This window comes from Tenebrio molitor, chromosome 6, assembly GCF_963966145.1.
Source record: "Tenebrio molitor chromosome 6, icTenMoli1.1, whole genome shotgun sequence".
Lineage (NCBI taxonomy): Eukaryota > Metazoa > Arthropoda > Insecta > Coleoptera > Tenebrionidae > Tenebrio > Tenebrio molitor.
In genome coordinates this window covers 19,855,777-19,881,619 of record NC_091051.1, presented here as the reverse complement: position 1 = coordinate 19,881,619, position 25,843 = coordinate 19,855,777, and the positions used below count along the sequence as shown (strand labels likewise).

At 39.0% G+C, this 25,843-nt stretch overlaps 1 protein-coding gene across 1 annotated transcript; it reads left to right on the top strand.

The window, feature by feature from the left end:
- Positions 1-6,781: 6,781 nt before the first annotated feature.
- LOC138133229 (uncharacterized) lies at positions 6,782-7,786 on the top strand. The gene is made up of 2 exons (XM_069051063.1): positions 6,782-7,571; positions 7,617-7,786. The coding sequence occupies exons 1-2, from the start codon at positions 6,782-6,784 to the stop codon at positions 7,784-7,786; spliced, it is 960 nt and encodes a 319-aa protein (XP_068907164.1).
- Positions 7,787-25,843: the final 18,057 nt, after the last annotated feature.

The following is a 25,843-nucleotide window of genomic DNA, read 5'->3' as shown; positions in this document are numbered from 1 at the left end:
GAAACAGAGCGCTTTATCGTGGAAAATAACTAAAGACGGCGCTTTTTAAGAGAAATAAAAAAAATAAGATGTGAGGGAAAGAAAATATATTTCTTAGACGAGACCTGGGTTAATGCAGGCCATACTGTGGGTAAAGTTTGGATGGATACCACCGTTCAAACAGCAAAACATGCCTTTCTTAACGGATTAACAACAGGTCTCAAGAATCCTTCAGGCAAAGGAAAGCGCCATATAATTCTCCATATTGGATCAAATAATGGCTTTTTAGAAAACGGGTTATTACTCTTTGAATCCAAAAAAACTGGAGACTACCATGAGGAAATGAATGCTGCGATTTTTGAGAACTGGTTCTCTGACATTCTGCCAAGGCTGGAAGAAGATGCTGTGGTTGTAATGAACAATGCTCCTTACCACAGCAGAAAATTAGAAAAAATTCCGAATACACGAACAAAATAGGCCGACATTTAAGACTGGCTTCGAAATAAATCCATCTCATTTGAAGAAGATAATGGTCAAGCCGGAATTGTTGGCTCTTGTAAAAGAAAATTTGCCACAGCAAAAATATGTCATTGATGAGATGGCAAAACCCAGTAAAAAAACAGTACTCAGCTATAATAGCTACCTACCGCTAGCCATATCACCGTTATTTATGGCTCGAATGAAATAAAACAAAAACATGAATAAATCACTTTAAAACACATTTTTTCAATTCCGATTTTGAAAGAGATTATTTTTCTGAATCCAACGATGTGCCTCACACTATGGAAATCAATTCTGATATTCATAGTTTTATTTTTCAACGAAAAATGAGCAGAAAAAAAATATGACAGAAAGTGTACTAAATACAGGGTGTTTTCGAAGTTGAGGTGTTCCTTTTAACCTGTGATAGTATGCGTTGTTCTAAAGAGTTTTAGCCAAAGTCACCTTAGTAAAATGTGTACGGCAATGAAGATACAATAAGTTGATTTTTTTGAAATTTTTGAAACCGGTCCTGCTCAAATTTGCGCTGATTTGTTAGAAATTAGAATTGACAAAAAAAAATCAAAGGAGCATGGACGTTAATCAAAAATACTGTCAGAGTTGTCATCTAATTAGGCGGAATGGCTTTATCATTACGAAAATAATGAGCTCACAGATATGTTGCTAATGTATGGGCAATGTTATCACGTTATCAGAATGAAGCTGCGGCGTCCAGAGAATACGCAGGGCGATTTCCAGAAAGACACCATCCTGGGCCACGTCAGTTATTACAGCGGAGAAATAGACAGGACCGGACTCAAAATTTTAGAAAACAATAAAAATATACAATCAATTATCTCCCTTAATACAAACATTTTACTAAGAAGATTTAGGCTAAAATTCTTAAGAATAATGTATAGTATCTCGTGTTACAAGGAACCCCTCAACTTCGAAAACATCCTGTATTGCGTTTAGGATTGTTTTCCATAGTATACTTGATTTTTTTCGAAGTAAAAATTGTAAAAATCGTTGGATTCAGAAAAATAATCTCTTTCGAAATCGAAATAAAAAAATATACCAAGCTATTTGAAAAAACAAAGTTGACTACCATCTGACCTTGAATGACTTTTTGAAAATAAATTACTCTATGTTGTGCTTATAGTGTTTTTGAAGTGATTTATTCCAGTTTTTGTTTTATTTAAATCGAGCCATAAATAACGGGATGTGGCTTGTGGCGTTTTTTACGAGGTTTTTTAGGAAACAGCCTGTATGTAAGTATCAAGTTGTCAATAAATAAATTAGTAAAAATGATTCATCTATTTTTACCAAAAAAGTTCAATACAAAAATCAAATTTTACACAATTCTTACAATATGAAAGAATAGTAATTAACGTTATAAGTCCGGGAACTCATAGTTTACAGTACGAGTGAGACGTTTAAGGACGAGGCGACGAAGGAGCCGAGTCTTGAAACTCGAAACGAGTACTGTAAAAAGAGTTCACGGACGAATGTCGTTATGTATTTTATTTCATCCTGCCTCAAATTTCGTTTGAAAGAAACATTGAAACTAATTTCAAAATAATTCAACAAATGCTCCAAATCTAGTCACATTTTTGGAACATGATTAGCACCGGCTGTTTGGCAATTGTTTATTTTGTTGATTTTGTTGAAATAATTTGGTGCGTCAAAATGACTTCTAAAGCAAATCCTCCAGAAATTGTAAGAAAATCTGCAGAAGCCTAGCAGGAGTAGCAAGTCTGGTGAAAGGTATCAAAAACAATTCAGCCATTTTTGTAAATGGAAATCAGAAAATAATGTGAAGAAAATTACGGAAGAGGTTATGCTGGCTGGCCTATTTTTTAGATTTGGTTTAAATTATTATTTTATTTGTGAACTATTTGTGAACTAACGTTTTTAGTCTGAGAAAGTAAGTGCATCATCTTCTTTGTGGCCGAAATAGTTAATTTGTATTTAGATCTAGTTTTGAATAAAACATTTCTTAAACCTGAATAATTGTTATTGCGATTGTTACTTTTGTGTTTCCAATAGCAACACTTAACCGGCGTCCGGCCGTTTTTTGCGTTTTCCCGGATTCAAACTGATGACGTAATGGTTATTTGTATCACAAGGCCAGAAACTGCACGTTTGCGAGCATGAGTACGGTTTGCAATACGAGTCGATAGACGAGTATTGTAAGTACCTACGAATGCTCGCAAAACAGTTTCTGGACGTGTGATACACAAAATTTTTCATGCCGACTTCTGCGGATTTTTGTTAAATGGAAGTTAAAGCACTTGTTTTAATAATTGGTATTAGGGACTTTTTTTGCGTTGGCAACACTTACATTTAAACATTTAAATTTTAAAATCAACATCGCTCTTGTTTCCTGTCATTTATTAAATTTAATTAATTTGTTCTGTTTTTGACATTTTCCTGAAACATTTGTTGTACCTAATAAATATACCAGCCCATATTCAAGAAGTGGTTCGAAACGTAATTTTAATTAATTAATTTTAGTTAAATATTGCTTCTTTGTAGTTTGTACGTTGTTATAAATACAAAAACATTTTTAACGAGCCATCCACAGAACAAACATTGACGTTTGATCGTGGAGGGAGAAAAGACTGGAGATGGCATTTCCTATGCTTCCCATGTTAAAAATCCGAACCCTCTAAAAGCACGTGCAACAACCTTTTATGACCCAGTCCACAATGCGCTAGATAAAGAAGCACAATGCGCCTGGAAGGAAGGCGAAGGAAGCCATTGGCCTAGCGTCTATATTCAGAAACCTTTTATGACTCTGTAGTTTTCGCGGGCCGGTACACTTATTTGAATTAGTGCCATCTCCAGTCTTTTCTCCCTCCACGCGTTTGATAGAATTCTGATAACAAATACCAACCGAAACCGATGACAACTCAAAATCCCTACTTTTAGCCGGACTAGGCCGGCAATGCATGTGTTTCTGGACGATTTCGAGATCTGTAATTTACCAAATTCCGCCCGGAGGTACGAAAAGTATTGAAATTTGACACAGGATGAAATAAAAATAATAAAGTGTGCGAGAATGGAGATGTGCACGTCAATGAATGCAACATTTTTCTCAGTCCATCAACTATACGGGATTCTTATAAGAATGACAAATGGCAAAGAACCTGCTTCATTGTGAAACAGGCTTCGGCGTAAGTAGGTATATCGTTTTACGCAACTAGGCCACATCCCCTTTTTTTATTAGGTACTACCTATATCTGTTCGTTGGCCGGACTTTAGACCGTTCAATTCGGAAAATTAACCCGCGTTCGTGATGTTTAGCGTGCTAGGACTGTGTTGTAGAGGGTATATTTGTAGATATTATTTTGTTGCATTCTGTTTCTCTCAAGAAGCACCCAGTTGTTAATTTTAAGCCTTATCCCCTAAGCTTCTCCAGGAAGATGTAATTTTAAGGCAATTATAGTATTGCCCTTATAACTTTTTATCTGCTCCGCCCACTAAAATTGACCAATCAGAATCAAAGCCAGATTCAATCTGTACAACTTTTCATCACATTTGCCACGTAAAAAAGTTAAGGTTAGAATTTTGCTGTCAACTCCACAATTATTGTTTTAGGTTCTAAAAAATAAAATGTCATTAAGACAATTCGAATGTCAGAAATTTTTACTGTGTAAATCAGATCGTCTTAACAACCTATTTGATTGGTAACTAAGAAAATGAAATGGGCGGGGCAGATAAAATGTTACGTTGTCCTTAGTATAGTTAGTTTCCCGAATTAGTAGCCATTGTCTGACTCACGTAAGTCCATTTTTGCTACCAATTTCTAGCGGTACTTTACCCGCCATTTTCGTTTGGCCCAGCCAGTGATTGTAACGTTCGTAGTCACGTGGAGAAGGTGGCGTTACTTATGTTGCACCACTAGGTTTCGGATGAGTCAGAGGCAGAATGTTGTAGGTACGAACCTATGGGAACTAGGTGACATTCAGGAAGTCGTGGGGTTATCTAGCAAAGTTCCGTGGGGTTAACGGTTAGTTAGCGGAGGCGGACCTAGGTCTTGCTTATGCAACCCTGGGATGCTAACGTGAAGCCTCGCGACGGTTCTGTCACTCGTTGGTTGTCGGTAAACACAGTCCGACGCGCTTTAAAACGAGTATCAAGAAACGTCGCTTGATGTCAGACAATTCAGATTATTCTCCTGAGTTCCCTCACGGCCGAGAGCTCCTAAGGTCATTCATAATGGTGTACCTTGATCTTGTAATTATTAATTAAGCATAGGATTGTCATTAATCGAGTTGGAAAAGATGAGTAATCCTACCTGGAATACGGTTTTGAAGAGGGTTTCTATGCGTCCCTGTCTGTGATAACTGCATTATAATTTGGTTACGTTTTTTTAGCAAACTTTAACCAGAATTACCTCTTTAAAACCGATTAACTCATTAGCGTACAGCAAATTTTAACCAAATTTTCAATTATTTTTATCTCGAAAACGAAAAGACTTTTATTAGAAACATTTTTGTGTATGAGCTCTACTCATCGTCACCTATATAGTACTGTATTTCTTCTGGCAGGTTATATCGGGACCAGCCTGTATACAGGGTTATTCACGAGAGGGGTATTTCTGAATTTCTTTTTGCCTCAACCCACTATACACATTGCAACAATATCTTGATTTCAAATTTTGAAAATAATTATAATTGAATCCACGACGGCTCTTAGTCCTGTCTCTTTGACGTTAAAGCAAAAAATCTTTGTCAATTCGAAAAAATTGTTTTTACAATAACGACGAAAAGACTGATATGATCCTCATTTATTTGGAGAGCGTGGAAGGAATTCTGTCGCCGCTGCGGATGTTTCCAAGCCGATGGTAGACACTTCGAACACCTTTTACATTAACTTAATTTGTTAATTTATTTGTTGAATTTTGATTAAATACAGGTTATCTGCCAATCTGACAAATCTATTCAATTTACTTTGATTTCTAATTTAAAAGAAATAACACATTTGATTTAGTAGTCACTGCCATTGTATTGTTGGTTGCGGCAAAATAAAAATTCAGAAGTACCCCTGTCGTGAATAACCCTGTAGGTATGTACTATTCCGGACACGGAATCTTGGCCAACATTTTTTAGACATTTCTAAAAAAAATGATGTAAACCAGTCATTAGTGTCATTAATAAATGACAATTATTAAAAATCACTTTGAAGTTTTTCTTGTGACATCAAAAAAGCAGGGAAATGGCATTATCGAGTCAAAAGTTGGGTTATATTCAATAAAGGCCAGTTCACACATATTTGTCAGTTAAATGTCAGTCGTGGCCAAGATTCCGTGTCCGGAATAGTACCTATCCGGCAGTTAGTTCAGGTTTCATTTCAGGTTTCTCAGTTTGTGGTATGTCGCACTCTTAAAGAACAAGGGTTGCACCCCTATTGCAACCAAATGATTGCATTCGCCGGCAAGAGTTTTGTGAGTGGGTGATTCAAATGTGCGTCGATCAATCTGATTTTTTGCGAATAGTTTCGTTTACCGATGAAGCGGATTTTACACGTAACGGAGTTTTTAAGAGCTAAAACACCCATATTCAACAGCACAAATCCGCGAGGATGCAGCAACTTTTGCAAGGGTTTGGGAAAATCTACATCGAAGGGCACAGGTGTGTATTAGAAATCACGACCGATATTTTGAACAATGTTTCTAATTGTAAGTACGACAGGTACTGTTTAGTTATGGTTTTTGCTTACACATTTTTGCGGCTGTGTATTTAAAGTGTTTTTCATAGTAAGGTTTTGTCACCTTCTGTTTTTAAAGCGTTTTTGGAATTAAGTTAAACTGAACTTTATGAATTTAAAATGTTTAACCACATTTTCGGTTTTTTTAACTTGCTCAAGATACTCGTACTATGGTTTACATTTTGTGATGCATTTCAAATTCACTCATTCATTTCATATTTGCAAAGGTGCAAACTTATATCTTTACTGAAAACTTGCGATTTATTGAATCCTGCTGCCCTCGTCAATGAAATAGTTTCCAATTTCTGGGTGTCGTGGGGAAAATCCATTTATCCAATCCCCCTCGGCCATTTTTTCAATTTATCTATGGAGCATTTTACCGACTTCCGCAAATTGATAACCCAGTTAACTCGTTTATTGTGATGCTATTTCCTGGTTTGGCAGCGATAGCGAGCAGACGTGGAAAAAGTGCAGCGATAGCAAACGTAAACAACGACGAGTGAGTGAGAGGTGATAAGGAGAAGACAGCGGGCAAGAAAGAGAGGGCATGCCGAAATCGCAGAAAGCAAGGAAAGAAAGCAGCAAGAGAAAAAGAGAAGAGGGTAGGATGTCGGAAGAAGGTCTGAACCCATTCAGAAAGAGTTCCAGAACCGAAAGATCCCCAAGTAGAGGCGAAGAAATAAATCAAACCAAAGAAATAGAGGAGAAAATAGAAACAGTGCTCAGAGAGATAAAAGAGGATATGGCGGGAATAGTAGAGGAGAGCAGAGCACGAAGAAAGGAATTAGCGGCAGCGAGAGAGAAGGAGGGAGAGCAAGAAAGAGAGGACATGCTGAAATCGTCAGAAGTAAGGAAAGAAAGCAGCAAGAGAGAAAGAGAAGAGGGTAGAACGTCGAAAGAAGGCAAGAACCCACTCAGAAATAGTTCCAGAACGAGAAGATCACCAAATAGAAGCCAAGAAGAAAATCAAAGCAAGGAAATGGATAAGGAAATGAAAACAACCATGATAAGAGAGATGAGAGAGGAGATCAAAACACTAAGAAAGGAATTAGCGGCAGTGAGAGAGGAGAATGGGGAGCTAAGGAAAGAATTAGCGACAGTGAGAGAGGAGATGAGAGGAAGAGAAGAAAAAGGGCAGTTGGAGAAGGCAGATTGGATGAAAAGGATGGAAATGATAGAGGAAAAGATGGAACAAAGAGAAAAGAAGGAGAGGAAGAATAATGTTATAATAACTGGAATAGGAGCAATAAGTGGAAATGTAGAGAGGGGGGTGGAAGAATGGTTAGAAAGGGAGATAGGGGTGAAAGTGAATGTAAAGGAAGCATTTAAAATAAATAAAGATAAGATGATGCTGGCAAAAATAGAAAATTGGGAGCAGAAGAAGAACATAATGCTAAGTAAGAGTAAGTTAAAAAAAAAAAAAAGTGAGAGGATGTATATAGATGACGATTTGACAAAAGAAGAAAGGGAAACACAAAAGAAGTTAAGAGAGTTGGCCAGAGAGGAGAGAGATAGAGGAAAAAGGGTGAAAATAGGATACAGGAAAATACAGATAAACGGGGACTGGTTTAGATGGGATAACAGACAGGAGAAACTGAAGAAAATTTGCTAGAAGAAGGAGAGAATAAGAAGACGACTCGGCGAGAAAATGTACAAGGAGAAGGTGAATAAAAAGGTAGAGGGACAAAGACACAGAAAAGTAAGAGAGAAGAGAGAGACTAAGAGAATCGAAGTACAATAGGGAGGGGAGAGAGTGTGTGTGAGAGAGGAAAATGATAGCGGATTGCAGAGGTGGGGACGAGGAGAGAGAGAACAGGAATGGGAAGGAAGGAGAAGAGAAAGAGAAGGTGCAGGAGGTGACGTGAGGACAGTGAGAAGATCGAACACATGCGGCGAAATGTGAGAGAGAAAGAGAAGGGAAGGGGGAGAAATATGGAGCGAAGACGGCAGGGAGATGGATGAAAGAGTAAGGAAGAGGAGAGAAAGAATGGAGAACGAGAGAAGTGAGGGAGAAGAATAAATTGTTATTTTTATGTATGTTTTGTAATCAGGAATCCGAAAGCCCGTAGGGCAAAATAAAGCATTTTGTTGTTGTGATGCTATTTTTCCCGTATTTGAACATGTGCCACTATTTGTTCTATCTTAAGAGAAAACGTGATTTGGAGCTTTTTTTCTTGACAAGAAGTTCTTATTCGTATGCATGGAATGTCTTCTTAATGTTGCTTGAGGTACACTAAATTGCTTAGCTGTCTTCTGCCATCCCGTTGAACAGCTTCTATTATAGCTCGTCGCATATCTTCTGTAAATCATAACTGTGTTTCTATTTTGCAACGATACTTTCGCGCTATCCTAAATACGTAAACCCCCACACCATGTTATTTTACTTTAAAAATTAAATCACAGACAGGTAATTGTGTTTGGATTTCCAAATAAAGAAGTGAATTGAAAAATGTAGGTACTTTTTTTCCCCGTTTCAAATATGCCGCTAAAATATGTATGGTGGGAAAAATGGGAATTTTTTAGAAGGGTGCTGGGAATTACGTATTCAACAATTCAACTGGTTGGCAACACTGCCGCCAGAGAGAAAAACCTTCTTAGAGAAGCAGAAGGCATATATAAGGGAGGAACGGGAACCAGCGCGACTCGAAGAAGTTTTTCACGACCTTTTGTCCGGTGTGTTTGTTGGAGTACAAAGGGGAGTGTAAGGGGCATTAAGTGTGTAGCAGGTGCTGGTGTGATCGTGGTGGAGTCGAAACAGGCTAGAGAAGCAAGACTCTTAGAAGCCCAAGCCGAATCACTGCTGCGGATTTGCGACCTCCGCCACGGAAGGTTCAACAAACCGAACGCTCTGCGGATTAACACACGCCGACATCTGCTGAACCGTTCGTCCCCGAAACCCACCCGGAGGACCCGGACTGCACAAAGACCGGACCCATGGTGTCACCATCCACACCACCAGGTCGTGGACTTTCCGGAAGATCGCCTCGCCATAAATCATTTTGTATGTCAATCACGTAAGACGTCTCTTCCGTTCAACTAGAACCATCAGGACCTACACGCAGGGGGAGTTGCTCTACACCCCGCGGTTAGAACGTAGGTATTTTCAGAAATTTTATTTTAGTCGGCCATCTTGGCCACCTTTTTATGAAGGCTTGAATTATATCTGCATGGGCGGACGGCGTAGCCGACTAGAGGCGAAACAGGACTCTGAAGACCTTCCTCCCCATTTGTTTAAGGATTCTTCGATTGATTTGTTTTGAAAAATTTTGACAGTCTGGTCGGGGCCCGGAGCGTTCAACGGCCGGTTAGGCAACACGAATTCTTATTGCTTTATCCCGTTTGTAAATTAGAGTCAAATAAACGATTGTACAAGTTTTTTTGAGTTTTTCTCTCGATTTCCGGGCAAATCCAAAGCCTTTTTGCTCCTCATCATCAGTGACGACAGTGACAATCGACAGAGGGCCAATCATCCTAATAAATCGTTGTTGTTTCGACATAAGAATAAACAATGACGTAACAGTAGTTATTGATACCTCAAAAAATAAATGAATTCCCGAAAGATGAAAATTTGATAGATATATACCATTCACGATGTTTTGGCATAAGGGGAGGCTATGATTTTATTTTTTAACGTTGGATACATGTTTGATTTCTGTCATCTCTGCTGTCACTAAAGTGCCTGACATGCGGACCTATCAAAATGAACGTAACATGTTGCCGAATTTACCGTAATCATAATCAAGAGACTTTAAAACGTATTGATGGTGTTTGTATTAGACTGCAGAACATATTTTCAGTAAGTTACAATGAAGTCAAGTTCTTTTTGTGTATAAATTGAATCGTAGGTGAGTACAAGATAAATATGTAGCACGGATAGTGAAGGAAGAAACAACGACCCAATTGAAATGGCACAGGGGTTTTGTAAGACCTATTATAACTTTGCGATAGTTGTGAATTTATGGCTTGAATATTTTGAAATGTACTCCTGAAATTTTCCAATATTTTTGTAGATATTGTGAAGAACTTATTTCGGAAGATTGGACAAAATTAATGTGAAATCTTTCATTTGAAAACGTTCTTCCTTTAATACATAATTTCATTAGGAGAATCTGACTCGGAATTTGATTGGGATTTTGATGCAGGTAATGATGATTCAGAATTTTCTAATGAAATTATCGAAGTTGAATAGTTTTGTTCTTTTTTGTCATAGACGATGGGTGTGTAAATATTTTGCAGAAAGATTCGAATAAAGTAAGGCTTAATAAGTAGGTACAAGATTTTATACAATCTAGTTCTAGGAATGTTTTGGCTAAAATGAAAAATTCATTGAGAAGTTACTAACTGGTTGGTTAAGACACTGTATAGGTGGGTTATCTAAGTGGTACATAAATTAACAGGAGCCACTTCGTCTTTCGGTCCCGCTCCGTATTATTCTGTAGTCTGTTCAAGTCAGTTTCCTGTTTTGTTAAATTGGATTAATTAATTAAAAATGTGTGAGTATTGTTATATTGCAAACTAGTAAAACTGACAACAATGCACTAGACAATGACGCAGTTTATAACCTCAAATTTAGAAAAACATAACCTAATTCAACAGACAGCTTTACTGCCAACTTAAATGCACTTTTTCCATGGCCTCCCCTTATGCCAAAACATCGTGAATGGCATATACATAATCACACATAAAGTTATAAAGTCGGTTACAAATTTTTACAGTCAAAGAATGTTTGCCAGCTAATGCGACCACTTGATTGATAGATGGTACTATGGCGGCCAAAAGCTTTTAGCCTTCACTATCTTGACATTCCCATAAATTGTAAATAAACCTTTAGAAACCGTAACCCCACTTCGATTCTTGTCATTTTGACAATCAATTTAAACTGTTTAAAACTCAGATATTCCAAAAATCCGACATGAATGAACAAAATTAGAGCAGACGTACATAGACAACCTGAGGTAAACGTTTTGTGTAGTAGAAATGACAAAATAATTTCGAGTTTTGAAATTTACCACCCAAAAAATAACATTCATAATCAAGACGGTAATCATGATGACAATAAAGTATGGATTACAATTTGATTTTTTGAAATGACAAATAATGACGGCTAAAATTTTTACACTAAGAAAAAATAGTTCTCTCATTTTATGCGCTCTTCTCCGAAATCTCTATAAACATAATTCTTTATTGTTGCACATATTAAGTACATGAATAATGTATTTAGACTCTAAGAAGCAATACTTTTTCGTAGCAAATCAAGTTCTTTTTAGTTTACTATAAAACTCTTCTTCACTCTAGGTATAAGTCATGTTATTTGCACGTCAGGAAGAATAACTCGTTGATTTGTGAAAGAGGATAATGTTGGTTTTAAACACAAATCTCTACGACGTTTTCGAATTTTTATTATATTCCGTACTGAAGCCAGGCGCATGTCCCCCAATTAAACATTGATTTTGGCACTTTCCTACAGTTCTCGATTTTCTCTGTACTTAGTTCTTATAACTAGATTAGCTACAATATGTTGCTCGGTAATTACGGCTTTTCTTTTAGAAGATTCAGAAGAAATGAACATGTAGTTATTACCCCAAAAATTTGTTTTAAGAAAATTTCTGCTTGAATCGACGCTAAGACCAACTCAGATACCACCGTGGTGTACGAACTTCATTATGATCATCAAAATCGAAACTGTTACTGCAGTTACTAAAAAATAGTCATAAAAACGACGATTGTCTCATTTTCCTGCAGGTTTTTTAGATACATTGGCTACAGTAGAAGCAGTACTACGTTTCTCTTGAATGCCTGAAGTGGTAGCACTCTTGTTAACCCCTTTTTCGTATAAACTAATGGTAACACATTGTACAGCTTTTTTTCGTTGACTGGTTCGTCGAATGGACCGAGAGAACACTTTTCTGTACATTATAATATCGTTTTCGATTACGTAACGATCTTCCAAAGCCTCGAATATCAACTGCGCAACATACGTGATAAGAAACAGCAACACTGAAAACCACCATCAACACTAAGTCAATATCTAGCAACAGAATTACCAGCCAAGATAGCAACCAGTATCGACAGAATCGCTGGATGTAAGAGATAAGCATTATAGGTAATAATGACAACAACTGAAACTATTTCGCTTAACACATACATAAAGTAATTACAACTGACGTACCATGTATACCTTAAACCCTAAAAACAGCAATTGGGTATAAACTTTTACATAATTTACACTTACGCGCAACGCATAAAGGACCAAGTAGAGCATGTGACCAAAAATCAAAACATTGACCAAACAAAATATCGAACAGGCTAATATTTTGTGGACTGGAAATGGGGTAGTGTTGTCGGGATCACTGTGTTTTTTTACATCGACGTACATTTCGACACCAGTCATGGAAATGATTAGGGAACATATCGTCTGCAATTTGCAAACTCTTAAAGTGCGTGAGGTGCTTGTTTCTCCTTACCAAACATGTGGCCCCCATTATAAACATCAATATTTTATATTTGATAAGGCGTAACATTTTGACACTAATGACAGATTTATAAAGTCACACAAAAAGGTTATTACAGTGGTTACGTAAAGTATTTTCTCATTATAAAAATAAATGCTTTGGATAGAAATAACATTTAAGTAGTTTAGGCAGTTTAGACGTCGCTGAAATTGTCGACGTTGTCGTAATTGTCATAGACGTTCTCGTCAATATTCTCTTTGGGTTGATGTCCACGGAGTTGCTTCAGTGACATAGATCCCACAACATAAGTTATTAATCCGTTTAGAGCTGAAAATTATAATTCTACATTAGAATTTTACATCTATAGACCCAATTCAAATCATCACTTTATTACATCTCGTATTTTTTACATTCGTTGTTTTGAACACATTTCACTTTGTGAAAAGTTGCTTTATTATAATTTTGATTAAGTTTGTACAGTGGGGAGTAAAAAAACACAATGTAGTCTATGCTTTATTGTCATAAATGTCTTAAGAATTAATTTTGATTGAACTTAATGAACTTCAAAATAAAAAACTGTCAGTTATAATACAACGAGTAGTCAAAGATAAAATTAGTATACACAGGCTGTCTCAGCTAAGACTTTCGAGCCTAATAACTGTTATTTTCCAGCGGATTTTTGTGAAATTTAAAATGCTGATGTTTTAGACGGTGAAGAATAAAATCCCATTAATGCAATCACCCAAGTATTAAAAACGTAATTTTTACATGCCTTTTTAAAATGTTGAATCAATTAAGATTTACATAAAAAATTGATCGTCAATAAAAAATGCTGTAGGGACAAACTCGTCCTTGAAAGACGTCTGGTTTGCAAGAAAAAAACAAAAAACTGTGTTAAACGTGGCTGCAAATGCAAAAACGTAGACGCGTATGAAACAAACGCGCAATTTTGCAGAATTTTGGTCATCCCTTTTCGCAGAAGCGCAGGTTTATCTTGCTAACCTTACAAACACTTACAAAGTTAAAGACAACATTTGGACGTAATTTATTATACTGGATGCTTTAATTCTTCCATAAAGGACTAAAACACGATCGGGATATTTTAGCAAGGTAATTTAGTTCACGTACGCTTCCTGTGTCTTCAAATAAATTGACGACTCTCTTAACCTTACATTTTGTAAAGCCTACATTTGGATAGTGGTCCACGAGAAAACGAACTGTGTCATTGAAGTTCTTACGATACTCTCCATAGGCAATTTTTTTTTCCTTTTTCAACAATATTAAAATTTCTGCCGCTGTAGTCTATTTTTAGAGTATTTTCAATAAATTTTCACAATTTGACGTTTCTAATAAAGCGCGCCCAATTTTGACAGACTTTAAAAGGTGTACAAAATGTTGCTTGACAATTAATCATCAATTGTTTCAAAATGTAACTGCAAAATCTAATATTTTCGTTGAATCAGACAAGTGATTTACTTAATTGTTTGTGTAGACCCCAATTTTTTAATGTTTAACAATCATAATAATCGCGCATAATTTTCGCTAAAGGAAACATGTGTTAAAATTAGATTTTTTAACTTGAGGTAATGTTATTAATTATTATTACTAATTGAACCTTCACGGTCTAAAATATCTGCATTTTAATTTTCATAAAAATCCGTTGGCAAATAACAGAGATATTAGGGTCGAAAGTCTTAGTTGAGACACCCTGTATATATATGCCATTCACGATGTTTTGGCATAAGGGGAGGCTATGATTTCATTTTTTAACGTTGGATACATGTTTGATTTCTGTCATCTCTGCTGTTACTCAAGTGCCTGACATGCGATCCTATCAAAATTAACGTAACATGTTGCCGAATTTCCCGTAATCATAATTAAGCGACTTTAAAACATATTGATGGTGTTTGTATTAGACTGCAGAACATATTGAGTTACAATGAAGTCAATTTCCCGTTTTGACTAATATGAGCAATATGTGATTATTAAAAAAATATAAACTCTTAAACCGACATACCTACTTCACGTTTTACAAAATATAATCGCTTATATCGTGCCATGCATTGAATTTGTAATTAGAGTTGGCGCGGGAACTGTCAACGCATGTCTAATTTTGAACTATCGCGGCAAACGTCAGATTTAATGACAATTGTAAAACAGAAAATGGTGAATTCAGGATTCGAGGAATTAAGAAAAAATTACAATAGTAATGTTTATTTTATTAAACAATGTTACAACAGATGCTGAAAGTGTTCACCATTTTGTTCTAAGCACAAACGGGCCCTTCGTTTGACTCCACTGATAGCATTTTGCAACATTAATTTATACACAAATAAGTGTATCGCTTCAAAAAGACCTACGGCTTCAGTTCCAGCACCAACTCTAATTACAAATTCAATGGATCGCACGACACAACGTGTTTCACGCAAGAGTACGAGCCTGGAGAAGTCTAAACGCAACACAAAATACATTTCACAATAGGACTAGTTTCATTAAAAATGATAAATTGTGTTTTTGGACACACACTATGACAATCGTTGGGAGAGCTTTACCACGAATGTGTGAAAATGCTGAAATTTAAAAAAATTCTGGGATGTCCTCGGACTTTTTGTCAAAACATGATTTACTACACCTAGTTACTCATGAAAATCGAATATTGGGTTGCATTTTGAGATCGTCAGGCTCGTACTCGTACTATACAACGTGTTTCACATAAACTCGGTACAGGTTGCAAAGACACACTTGTCATTTGCAACAGCATTTTTTTTCATATTTCTGAACCAAATAAAAGCACAAAGGGACCAGAAAATCATAGTTTGGGTTGAATATTTTCCATGTAAGTACAGTTTTAAAGTAATTTCAAATGACTAATGCCATAAAAGTGCTGTTGCAAATGACAAGTGTGTCTTTGCAACCTGTACCGAGTTTATGTGAAACACGTTGTATAGTTGACTCAAGTTGCAAAAAACCACTTTGCATTTGCAACAGCACTTTTATGGCATTAGTCATTTGAAATTACTTTTAAACTGTACTTATATGGAAAATATTCAACCCAAACTAGCATTTTCTGGTTCCTTTGTGCCTTTATTTGGTTCAAAAATATGAAAAAATGCTACTGCAAATGACAAGTGGTTTTTTGCAACTTGAGTCAACCTTACATACAGGGTGATTTACGAGGAATAATGAGCCCGACGGAATAGAAAATGCAACCCGCAATTCAGCACGAGAAAAACCCGGACATTTACCGCTTCGATGTCCGGCTTTTTGTTGCAATGTATTGTGGGTTGCATTTTCTATTCCGTCGGGCTCATTATTCCTCGTAAATCACCCTGCATAAAGGGTGCTTTTTTTAAATTTGGCGTCGAATTAGGCGTTGGAGAGTTGATTGAGATCGCAGCACTCGTGTAAAAGCGGAAGATTTAAACAGCTGATCCGTGATCCGTAACCTGTATAGTGCGTTCACAATCGACAATTCAACGCCTACTTCGACGCCAAATTTAAAAAAACACCCGTTATAGAAATGGCATTCTTCCAATATAAAGGTGTCAATTTAGGAATAATCTAAACATCAATTTTTAAAAGTGCCAACAAATTTAAGACTTACAGAATAAATACTCTGAAGTGTTTAAAAATGAGGTTGTCTAAATACAGGGTGAGCAACAATAACTGTTTCAGTTGGCAATAACAAATTTTACATGAAATTTTCAAGACTGTGGATTGTATCTATTTCGGTTTGTTTTATTGACATTATTGACAGTTGGCATACTTTTCAAATTTAAACGTCTTAGTTTGTGTAATCTTTTATTAATAAAATGGTTTTCTCGTTGGAACATGACATAAAAGTCACCAAAAGGCACCAGAATTTATTGCCAACTCAATCAGTAATTGTTGCTCACACGGTATAAATTTGTCTTCATTAATTAAATCATCCTATGTACGGTCGATGGACAAATAAAACTGGGACACTTAAAATTTAAGCTATGTAAATCACCCGGTTGAATTGTCAATATATTTGTCAGTTTCTATATATGTCATACCAAAGTTGAACTATTTATGATAAAGCCGTCGTTAAACGATGGAAATTTGTAAATTATGAATTTATGTGATTGTCATTTTTGTCCCAGTTTTATTTGTCCATCGACTGTACCCAAAAAAAAAAAAATTAAGTTCAAGGCAACACTGCATTAGATTGATTCATGTTGACACTGTTATAATCTTGTTAACAAAGCGATTCACTTTTTTCCATTACTTATATAGCTGTATTTATGAAAAGCAAAATTAATGAGATAAAACCACTTACTCAAAATAACAAAACCATAAACAACAGCAGGTGCATAGGAAGACATATAGCGGCGATACTCTACCAAAACATAAATAACACTTGCTAAAGTTAAGCACATCTCAATGAGCTTGAGTATCAACCAAGGAGTATATTGTTTACGGTCCCCCTATTAACAGAAACCAGAAACCAATTAAATGTACCTAATGTTGGTAATAAATTAAACTAACAATTTTTAAGCCATAGTGAAGTTCATAACCTACAGGTGCTGCCACAAATATGTAGATATAAGGAAGTAGTAGAGTGTAGTTCACTATGACAAATGATGCTGCAACAAAATGCATCGAAAGAAGTGAAAGTACCTAGAAAAAACTGTTCAACATCTGTACCCTGACAAATAATACAAGTTTTACCAAACCGATGAAAGGTAATCTCCAATTGTAAGTCTTCCTGTCTGTTGGGAAATGTTTATTGTAAAACGACTTAACCTCAACGCACCTGAAAACTTAGGATGAAGAACTATGCACAATGAAAACTTACTTTTCATACAATTTTGTTGTTTTGTTATTTTTAACGTTCATTTTTGATGGGATGATTCATGTGCTTATCTATATTTTTATCTACGCTGAATTAACATGTTCCATTAGCGGTTACTTACACCCAATGATCTTATCTTACAACCAGTGTTGCCCTCATGTATGCGTATAAAGTGTTTTTTTTTTATTTGGCGTCGAAGTTAGCGTTAAAGAGTCGATTGTGAATGAACCACTCGTCTTAAAAACACTGATTTTTCAAACTGCAGATTAAAAACACAAACAACGCAAAAGTGAGGTTAGATTTAAACAGCTGATCATGTTTATATTCCGATGGTGCGTTCACAATCGACTCCTCAACGGCAACATCGCCAACTTCGACGCCAAGTTAAAAAAAAAACACCGGTTACTTTACTCAGCACGGATATTTTCTTACGGCTTGCTGCTTGCGTGCGGACATCCAGCCACTGTAGAGTCACCGGTCACACGGTTTGTGATCTGTGGGTTAACCTAAGCAGACTTTTCATTTTGAACTTTCGAAATGAAAACTTCTTTAGGCGCACCACACGGGCACTGTAGTTTCATACATCAGCATAAAATCGTCACGTCAGGCGTCAGCATAAAATCATCAGACGCTAGGCTTATTCGAGTGTGTCTGAGGGGGTCGAGTTACGAGTTTAGTTGAGCGAGTGAACTTTTAATTCTCAATCATATGGCTTCAACAAATCGTCTATTGGAGTGTTAACTATTTGAATAAAACTCGATACTTCCACACAAGAAGTTGTAACAAATTTATTAAACTAATGAAAGTTAAACAATATTTTTAAGCAAAAGCTTATTCAAGAAAAATGCCCGACTTATTACGCAGTCAGGGTAAGAGTGTTCCTTTGTTTCTCCCGTTGCGTGCGCTCCCCTTACTCGACCTCATTCGTCCCGGGTCGCGGCTAATCGTTCACCCCCTTGAATCCAAGCTAACACGGCCTTTCCTGACATCAAAGTGTCCTCACTTGATTAGTCTTGTCCTCGAACAGCTGGGTGTAGGTACAACGGAAACTAAAAGAGTACGAGGAACATTAGTAACACTCTTGAACAACTTATGTCTAACATAAGCATATATACCGAGTGACTATAAATGATTGAAAATTATTTTGTTATGTTGGTAACACATTTGAAATCTTTATTTGGCAACATCGTTGGCATGACACACGCAATTTTTAAAATTGAAACAAACGTCAAAAAAATCTAAAGTACTTCGTGACTTAACCTAACCTAAATAGAAATGATTGACAGATGATCCACGAGAAGACTTGCACTACCAACTGCATCAGTGTTCCCAATCCACTATTTTCCTTCAATCATTTATAGTCACTCGGTATATATATATATATTCGTATGAAGAAAATTACAATTAAAATTCGAAATTCATAAAATAATTATGGTAAATTATACGTTTTTAATTTGTTGTAGCCAATTTAGGGCGTCTTCGGTAAGTAGATGTAGTTTGGAGAAACCTTGCTGGAATTTAGTAAGGGGACATTCTTCCACAATGTGTTGGATGGTTTCTTTTTCTGCACCGCATTCACAAGAAGGGTTTTCACAAACGTTCCAGTGAAACAACATATTATTGCATTTGCCATGGCCGGTTCTAAAACGATTTAATTTACACCAGATTTTCCTAGGTAGGTCAAATCCCGGAAGTTCTTTTGTAGGATCCTCAATTAGATTTTTATTGAAAATATCTACGTCTTGCCAGGCTGCTTTCCATAAGCATAGCAGCAAGGGAACAAAATCAAAATGTTGAAGTCACAAGCGCTTTACGAGTCTCTCCAAAAGTAAGGCCACAGCACAGCACAGCAGAGCACAGCCTAGCACAGCAAAGCACAGCACAGCACAGGCCTACCAAGGAGGAACTCCGTTCAACGACCTAAGTTTTCCAGAGCCAAGACCACAGCACAGCAGAGCACAGCCTAGCACAGCAAAGCACAGCACAGGTCCGCTAAGGCAAAACTAGGCCCTTTTCGCCCTACGAGACTACCAAGGCGAGACCACAGCACAGCACAGCAGAGCACAGCCTAGCACAGCAAAGCACAGCACAGCACAGGTCCCCCAAGGCAACTCTAGGCTCTACTCACGTGCTCCTATACCGAATCCTCTTTCCGCCCTACGAGTCTACCAAGGCGAAACCAGAGCACAGCAAAGCACAGCACAGGTCCCCCAAGGCAACTCGAGGCTCTATCCTCAGTATGGAACATGACTCCTCAGATATCTCGAACCCTGCATCTGCCATTGTCCAAGATAGCAACATCCTTATTTGGACCTCTCCACTTCGGAAATCATTTCTGACTGGTATCAGCAGCGGCATGACTAACAATCCTGGCTGAACAACGGCTAGCATCGAAACGCCGTTTCTGTACCTCCTTGATATTGCTCCAAGCCCGTCATTATTATGTTCCGCTCCTCTTTGACATCCATAACCTCGGACTCCTCATTATAAAGCATCCCATTCGACACATTAATCCCAACTTGAATACTTATATAATATGTTGATACCGCGCTTCGCGAATTTAGCCCCGATTTTGTAAATATTGTACATAAATGTAAATAAAGAACACGTAGGTTAAGTTAGTTAAGTTAGATAAGTTAGGTTAAGTTTGTAAATATAGTTAGGTTTCTTTTTTTCTGTTGTGAGCCGGCCGGGGCGAGGTGTTGTCGACGAGGAGACCTGTCCTATAGTACGCGCGCCGTAAGGCCGTAAGGCTGTCTGACTAAGAGTGTGCAGGTCATAGACCTATTTACTCTAATCGGAAACAATGGTGAGTTGCATAGTTGGCAAAACACTGGTTGTGACCGATGTCAATTTGGTCAACCCACGTTAACTGTAGAAATCGGCACGGCTTTGCGAGATTTACCTACAGGGGACCGTGGGCATGGGTGTTCGACGATTGTACAAGGTCTAGCGTGACTGATTACAACCGTCAATAGGAGTTTTGCCTGTTGACAGTGGCCGGCGTGGCTGATTCAACAAGGCAGACAGGGGAACTAGGTTCGATGCATGCACACTAAGTCTAGAACTTAACTAAAACTTAAATCTAGCTTACATTATTGGTATTTACCTCTCCTTTGCCTCTCGCAGCCAGCTCGGGGGGTTTCTGAAACAGAGGGCGTGTGCGTGGCACACTGATTAATGTTTTTTGGCTACCTCTATGGGTAGGCAATTTTTGACTCTGGTTTTAACCGTTCAACACCATTTTGGGGCGCTTACATCTGGATGGACCTGTTTCGTCATAATCGACGGCTTCGCGGACGAGGGGGTTCTCGTGTTCTTTCGCGCTCTCAAACGTCTTGTTGGCGATTTCTAAAAGATGCTCCTTCAGCATCGGGAGTTTGGCTTCCCGGTGCAGTTGATCGTTCCGGACGAACCAAGGGGCGTTGAAGGCCCTTCGGAGGAATTGGTTTTGGATGACCTGCAGCTTGTGGAGTTGAGTCTCGGAGACGTGACCCCAGGCGACTGAGGCGTAGATCATGGTGGGGAGGACCACGGATTTATACAGCACCAGCTTGTTTTTGATTGACATCTTGCTTCTTCTACAGGTCAGGGGTGACAGTTGACCTGTAACCATCTTACCTTTTCCCGCAGCGTAATTCACGTGCGGGATGAAGGAGAGTCGTTTGTCGATCACGACTCCCAAGTATTTCACCTGGTCTTTCCAGGGGATGTCTTCCCTGAACATGCGAACCTGACCTTCAGGTACTACATATCGGCGGGTAATCAGGAGGGCCGAGCTCTTCTCTGGATTCACTTCGATCCTCCAGCGACGGAACCACGTCTCGAGGGCGTTCGCGGCTTCCTGCAGGTATACAGTTGCCGTTCTGGGCTGTTTCGAGCGGGTCATGATGGCGGTGTCGTCGGCGTACATAGCCAGTGTTGTATTCCGTGTTTTCGGGATGTCCGCAGTGAAAGCTGCGTATAGGAGTGGTGAGAGGACTGAGCCTTGAGGAACTCCGGCTTCTATCGGATGGGGTTCCGACAGAGTGTCGTTGATTTTTGCTCTGAAGGAGCGTTTTTCCAGGAAGGACTGGATCAGTTGTGTCATCGCCAGAGGCACGTTCGACTCCCGGAGCTTGAAGACAAGTCCATCATGCCAGACCGTGTCAAAGGCTTTGGCGACGTCGAGGAACACGATTCCGGTCACGTGCTTTCGCTCGAAACCCACAGAGACGTATTCGGTGACGCGTAGTAACTGGTCCGTTGTGGAATGTTTGGGACGGAATCCGAATTGTTCATCCGGGATCGTGTGATTTGCGCTGATGACCTTCGCTAATCTGAAATGGATCAACTTTTCTATCACCTTACCAACTGATGACAGTAGGCTGATTGGACGATGATTTTGCGGGAACTTCGGGTCCTTTCCTGGTTTCGGGATGAAGATGACGTTGGCGGTTTTCCAGCGAGCTGGAAAGTGCCGCAGTCTGAAAATCCCATTCGCGATCTCGGTGATTGCCACAACGGCTTTCTCCGGTAGATTTTTCAGCGCCCTGTTGCTGATGTTGTCCGGTCCCGGGGCTTTCCGGTTTTTGAGACCTCGGATGGTCTGTAGGACTTCCTGGGGGGAGGTTGGGGGGATGGGAGTTTCCGGCTCCTCATCTGCAATTTGCTCAACTTGCTCTTCCACATTCTCGACGTGGTCCAGGTCGGCGTTCGTGAAGTTGGCCCTGCATTGCAGCTCCAGACTGTCGGCGAACGATTCCGCTTTCTCCTCGTCGGTGTAGACCATACCGTGTGCTCCGTGGATGGGCGGGAGCGGCTTTCTGTTGTTTCGCAGTAACTTGACCATTTTCCAAATTGAGTTGTCTTCCACGTTCAATGAATCAAGCTTTCGCTCCCATTGTTCGTTTCTGAAATCACTCAAAGCTTGCTTTACCTCGAACTGGAGGCGGTTTGCAGTCGTGCGGTCTATGGGGTAGCCTGTCCTGCGGGCAATCTTTCTGGCGCGGTTTTTCGCGCGGATTAGTTCCACGATGTGCTGTGGGATTGTGTATCGGGTCCTCGGTTCTGAGAAACGTTTCGTCACGGCGTCGATTGATGTCTTGATCCCATTCTCAAGCCATTCGACCGCTCGCTCGAGGTCCTCCTCGGTGTGGATTCTTGGAATGTTGCCAAGAGTCGCGGCGTTGTGTTCGGTGAATTTACTCCAGTCCGTTTTGTCGTAACAAATTGATTCCGGCTCATTCGCCTCGTTGCCGATATGCATCAGAACGGGGATGTGGTCCGAGTCCAATTCGTTAATGACCGTCAGTCTGATCTGATGAGTGACGTTTTTCGCGAGCGCGATGTCCAAAATGTCCGGCCTGCCGTCCAGGCGGTAGTCGTAGTAAGTCGGTTGAGGTGGAGCCTCAATGACGACTTCGTTGTCGGTTGCAAAATTTTGAAAAATTCGACCGTTCGGATTCGTGGTTCGACAGAACCAGTCGACGTGTTTCGCGTTGAAATCGCCCGCTGCAATTGTGGGCTTGTCGTCGCCGAGGATTTCCCGGAGTTCGCGTTCGATCAACCGACTTTGGGGTCGATTGTTTGGTGCGTCTCAGGTTTTAATCATGTCCCTAAAACACTTAATTACATATTTTGTTGACGCATCTTTTACAGGATAGATTAATAAAATGTCGTAAATGCATCGATTAAAAGGATTTGCGACTTGGCGGATTTAGTCTTTACAAAAGACCCCAGATTTTAATTTCTAATCGCGGATTAAAGATTGCAAGTTTTGACAATAAATTTCCTTTTAAGAAATTAAATGCTTCGATTTGTCCGGTCCCAGTTTTATGTCTTTATGTAATAATTTCGTCGGCGGTTTCGACTTGAGAGATAACGAATGAATTTCGGAAACTAGCCAGTCAATCCCAAAAACTGCCGTGCATTGTGAACATCTGTTGGTGTTGGAAATTTATTTTATGTTCAATCTATCCCACCTCCACCCGGCGGCACGGCAATTTTGCCGGAGTACATACACTATTACGGATATTACTATCAAGTAATAGTGCAGTGCTTATCAACATAATTACCGGCGTCTCGCCTCCGCATTTTGACTTTGTTGTGTATTATGTTCTGTGTCAATGTTAAGGAACTTCCTCACGATGTGACATGAGTATAATAATATACCTTTTTGAATTTCAACTACCAATGTGTTATCTAAATCCAGAATTTTTAAATTTTTAAAAAGAGATTGCGGTACTATTCCCGTTGCTGAAATTACAAGTGGTAAAATCGAAATTTTTTCTAAACACCAAAGATTTCTCATAGCAACGGACAGTTCTAAATATTTATTAATTTTTGTGTTATATGTCTGTGTTATAATTACTATTTTATTTGTGGGTTTGCTCGACAAAAAGTTGACGTTTTTATGGACTAATCATAAGTGGTGTGTTTCCTGTTATGTTTGGGGTGTTTATCACCAACGATGTCTGGGCACTCCCACCGAAAGTGGCCTGTTTTATGACAAGCGAAGCAAGCACGATTATCGAAATTCTTTAAGGGCGCATTGTTTTTCTGGGATGTTTTTGTTGCATCTTTATTAGTCGAGCTAGTGGACACAAAATTTTTCATATCAAGTAGTTTTAAATGGTTCGCTAATTCAAGTGGATCTGTTATACCTGCCATTCCCACTGAAAATTTTACCTGATCATCATTAATTCCCCCCCCCCCCCCCCCCCCCATTATTAAATTAACCTTGTCTTCGTCATTAATCGGGAGCTTTAACTTGTGGATGAGGGCCAATTTTCGATATACGTACTCGTACAATCGTTCGCTGCGACCTGGCACACACGCCATCATGTCTGTCAACGCCTCATGTAGATTACGTTTCTGTGTAAAATTATTGAGCAACATGTCGCGCCATTCGACCCAAGTAAATAATTTTGTCGGCAAACGCCGATACCAAATTTCAGCTGGTCCACGCAACTTTCCCAAAGCCAGATGACTCGTGGTTTTATCGTCCCACCCATGAATTACAGCGTACTCATCTACTGAATTTACCCATTCCTCGATGCAGTTCTCGAGCGGGTTAAATTCGGCGACAATGTTTGCGGAAATGGACAATGAAGTACTCATCGTCGAAGTGGGTTTATTCTTACCCACCAACCTGTCTATGCCACTGACAATGGCAGAGCCTAATCCCGATAACATGTCCGACCCGCCTCGTGATGCATGGCGACGCCGTCGCTGATCTCGATCGTCAGGTACAAGACGCCTGGACCTGGAGCGTCCTTCCCGCTCGTCCGAACGACGGTATCTTCGTTCATAACCATCGCTCCGGCTTCGTGTACCCCTGGAATGATCTCGTCTACGAGACCGTGAACCGGATCTCGATTCGTCGGATGATCTACCCATCTTTAGACCCGCAGTTCGTCAATTCCTGATTCCTTGGTCACAATTACTATCACTAACAACTGTTATGTTGTACTGCTAGCCAACACCCTCCTTTTAGCAGGTAGTTTATTTTAGCAGGTAGTTTAGGGATTATTTAAGAGGACGCCACCCCGGTGGTCGAGACAGTTCGTCTTATCGTTTTCTGAAAACTAGTCACAAACGTTGTAATTTTTAATTGTAAATGTTGGGATTTTCTAATAAGGCCGACTGTTTTGATTTAAAAGCTAAAACTGTTTATTCAAACGTGAACGTGTTGTTTTACCATCTACAAGTTTCAAGTTAGTGTCTATGGCGTATACCAGGTTTTTCCTTAGTTACATCTACTCGTTGGTTTTAGTACCAACCTAAACAAAATAAAAGTACTGTTATTAAATAAGTATAAAATGAGAAATACATCAACACTCTCCCTTATTTAATAACTTACAGATTCCCATGTCGTTACACAAATCTCTAAATCGGGTTGAAAACAATGGTTTTGTTAATATGTCCGCGAGCTGTTTTTCAGAATCTACTTTTGAAACCATAATCTCTCCAGCAGTTACTAATTCGCGAACAAAAAAATGTCTGATACGAATATGCTTCGTTCTTCGATGGAACTCGGGATTCTGGGCAAGTCGAATAGCAGCTTCATTGTCGATTTGTAATGTAGGTGTTGCTTTCAATTGGTCCAGTTCAGTTAAAATCCTCTTGATCCAGATGATCTCCCTGGCAGCTTCGCTGGCAGCTACAACTTCAGCTTCAGTTGTGGATATGGCAACGGAAGATTGTCTTTGGCTCATCCAGGAAATAGGGGCCCCAGAGTGGAGGCACAGTACACCAGAGGTCGAACGCCCCGTGCTAAGGTCACCACCATGATCTGCATCGCTGTAGCATTCAAAAACCCCCTTTGCTTGGTTGTTCTTGTAAAGAAGCCCACAGTTCGTTGTACCTCTCAGGTACCGCAAAATCCTCTTGACCCTAACTACGTCTCGATCTGTTGGAT

Bases quoted from the DNA above. Each gene is read 5' to 3' on its own strand.
- LOC138133229 (XM_069051063.1), top strand. From the start codon at position 6,782: ATGTCGGAAGAAGGTCTGAACCCATTCAGAAAGAGTTCCAGAACCGAA. The intron at 7,572-7,616 runs GTAAGAGTAAGT...GGATGTATATAG, and splicing joins GAAGAAGAACATAATGCTAA to ATGACGATTTGACAAAAGAA.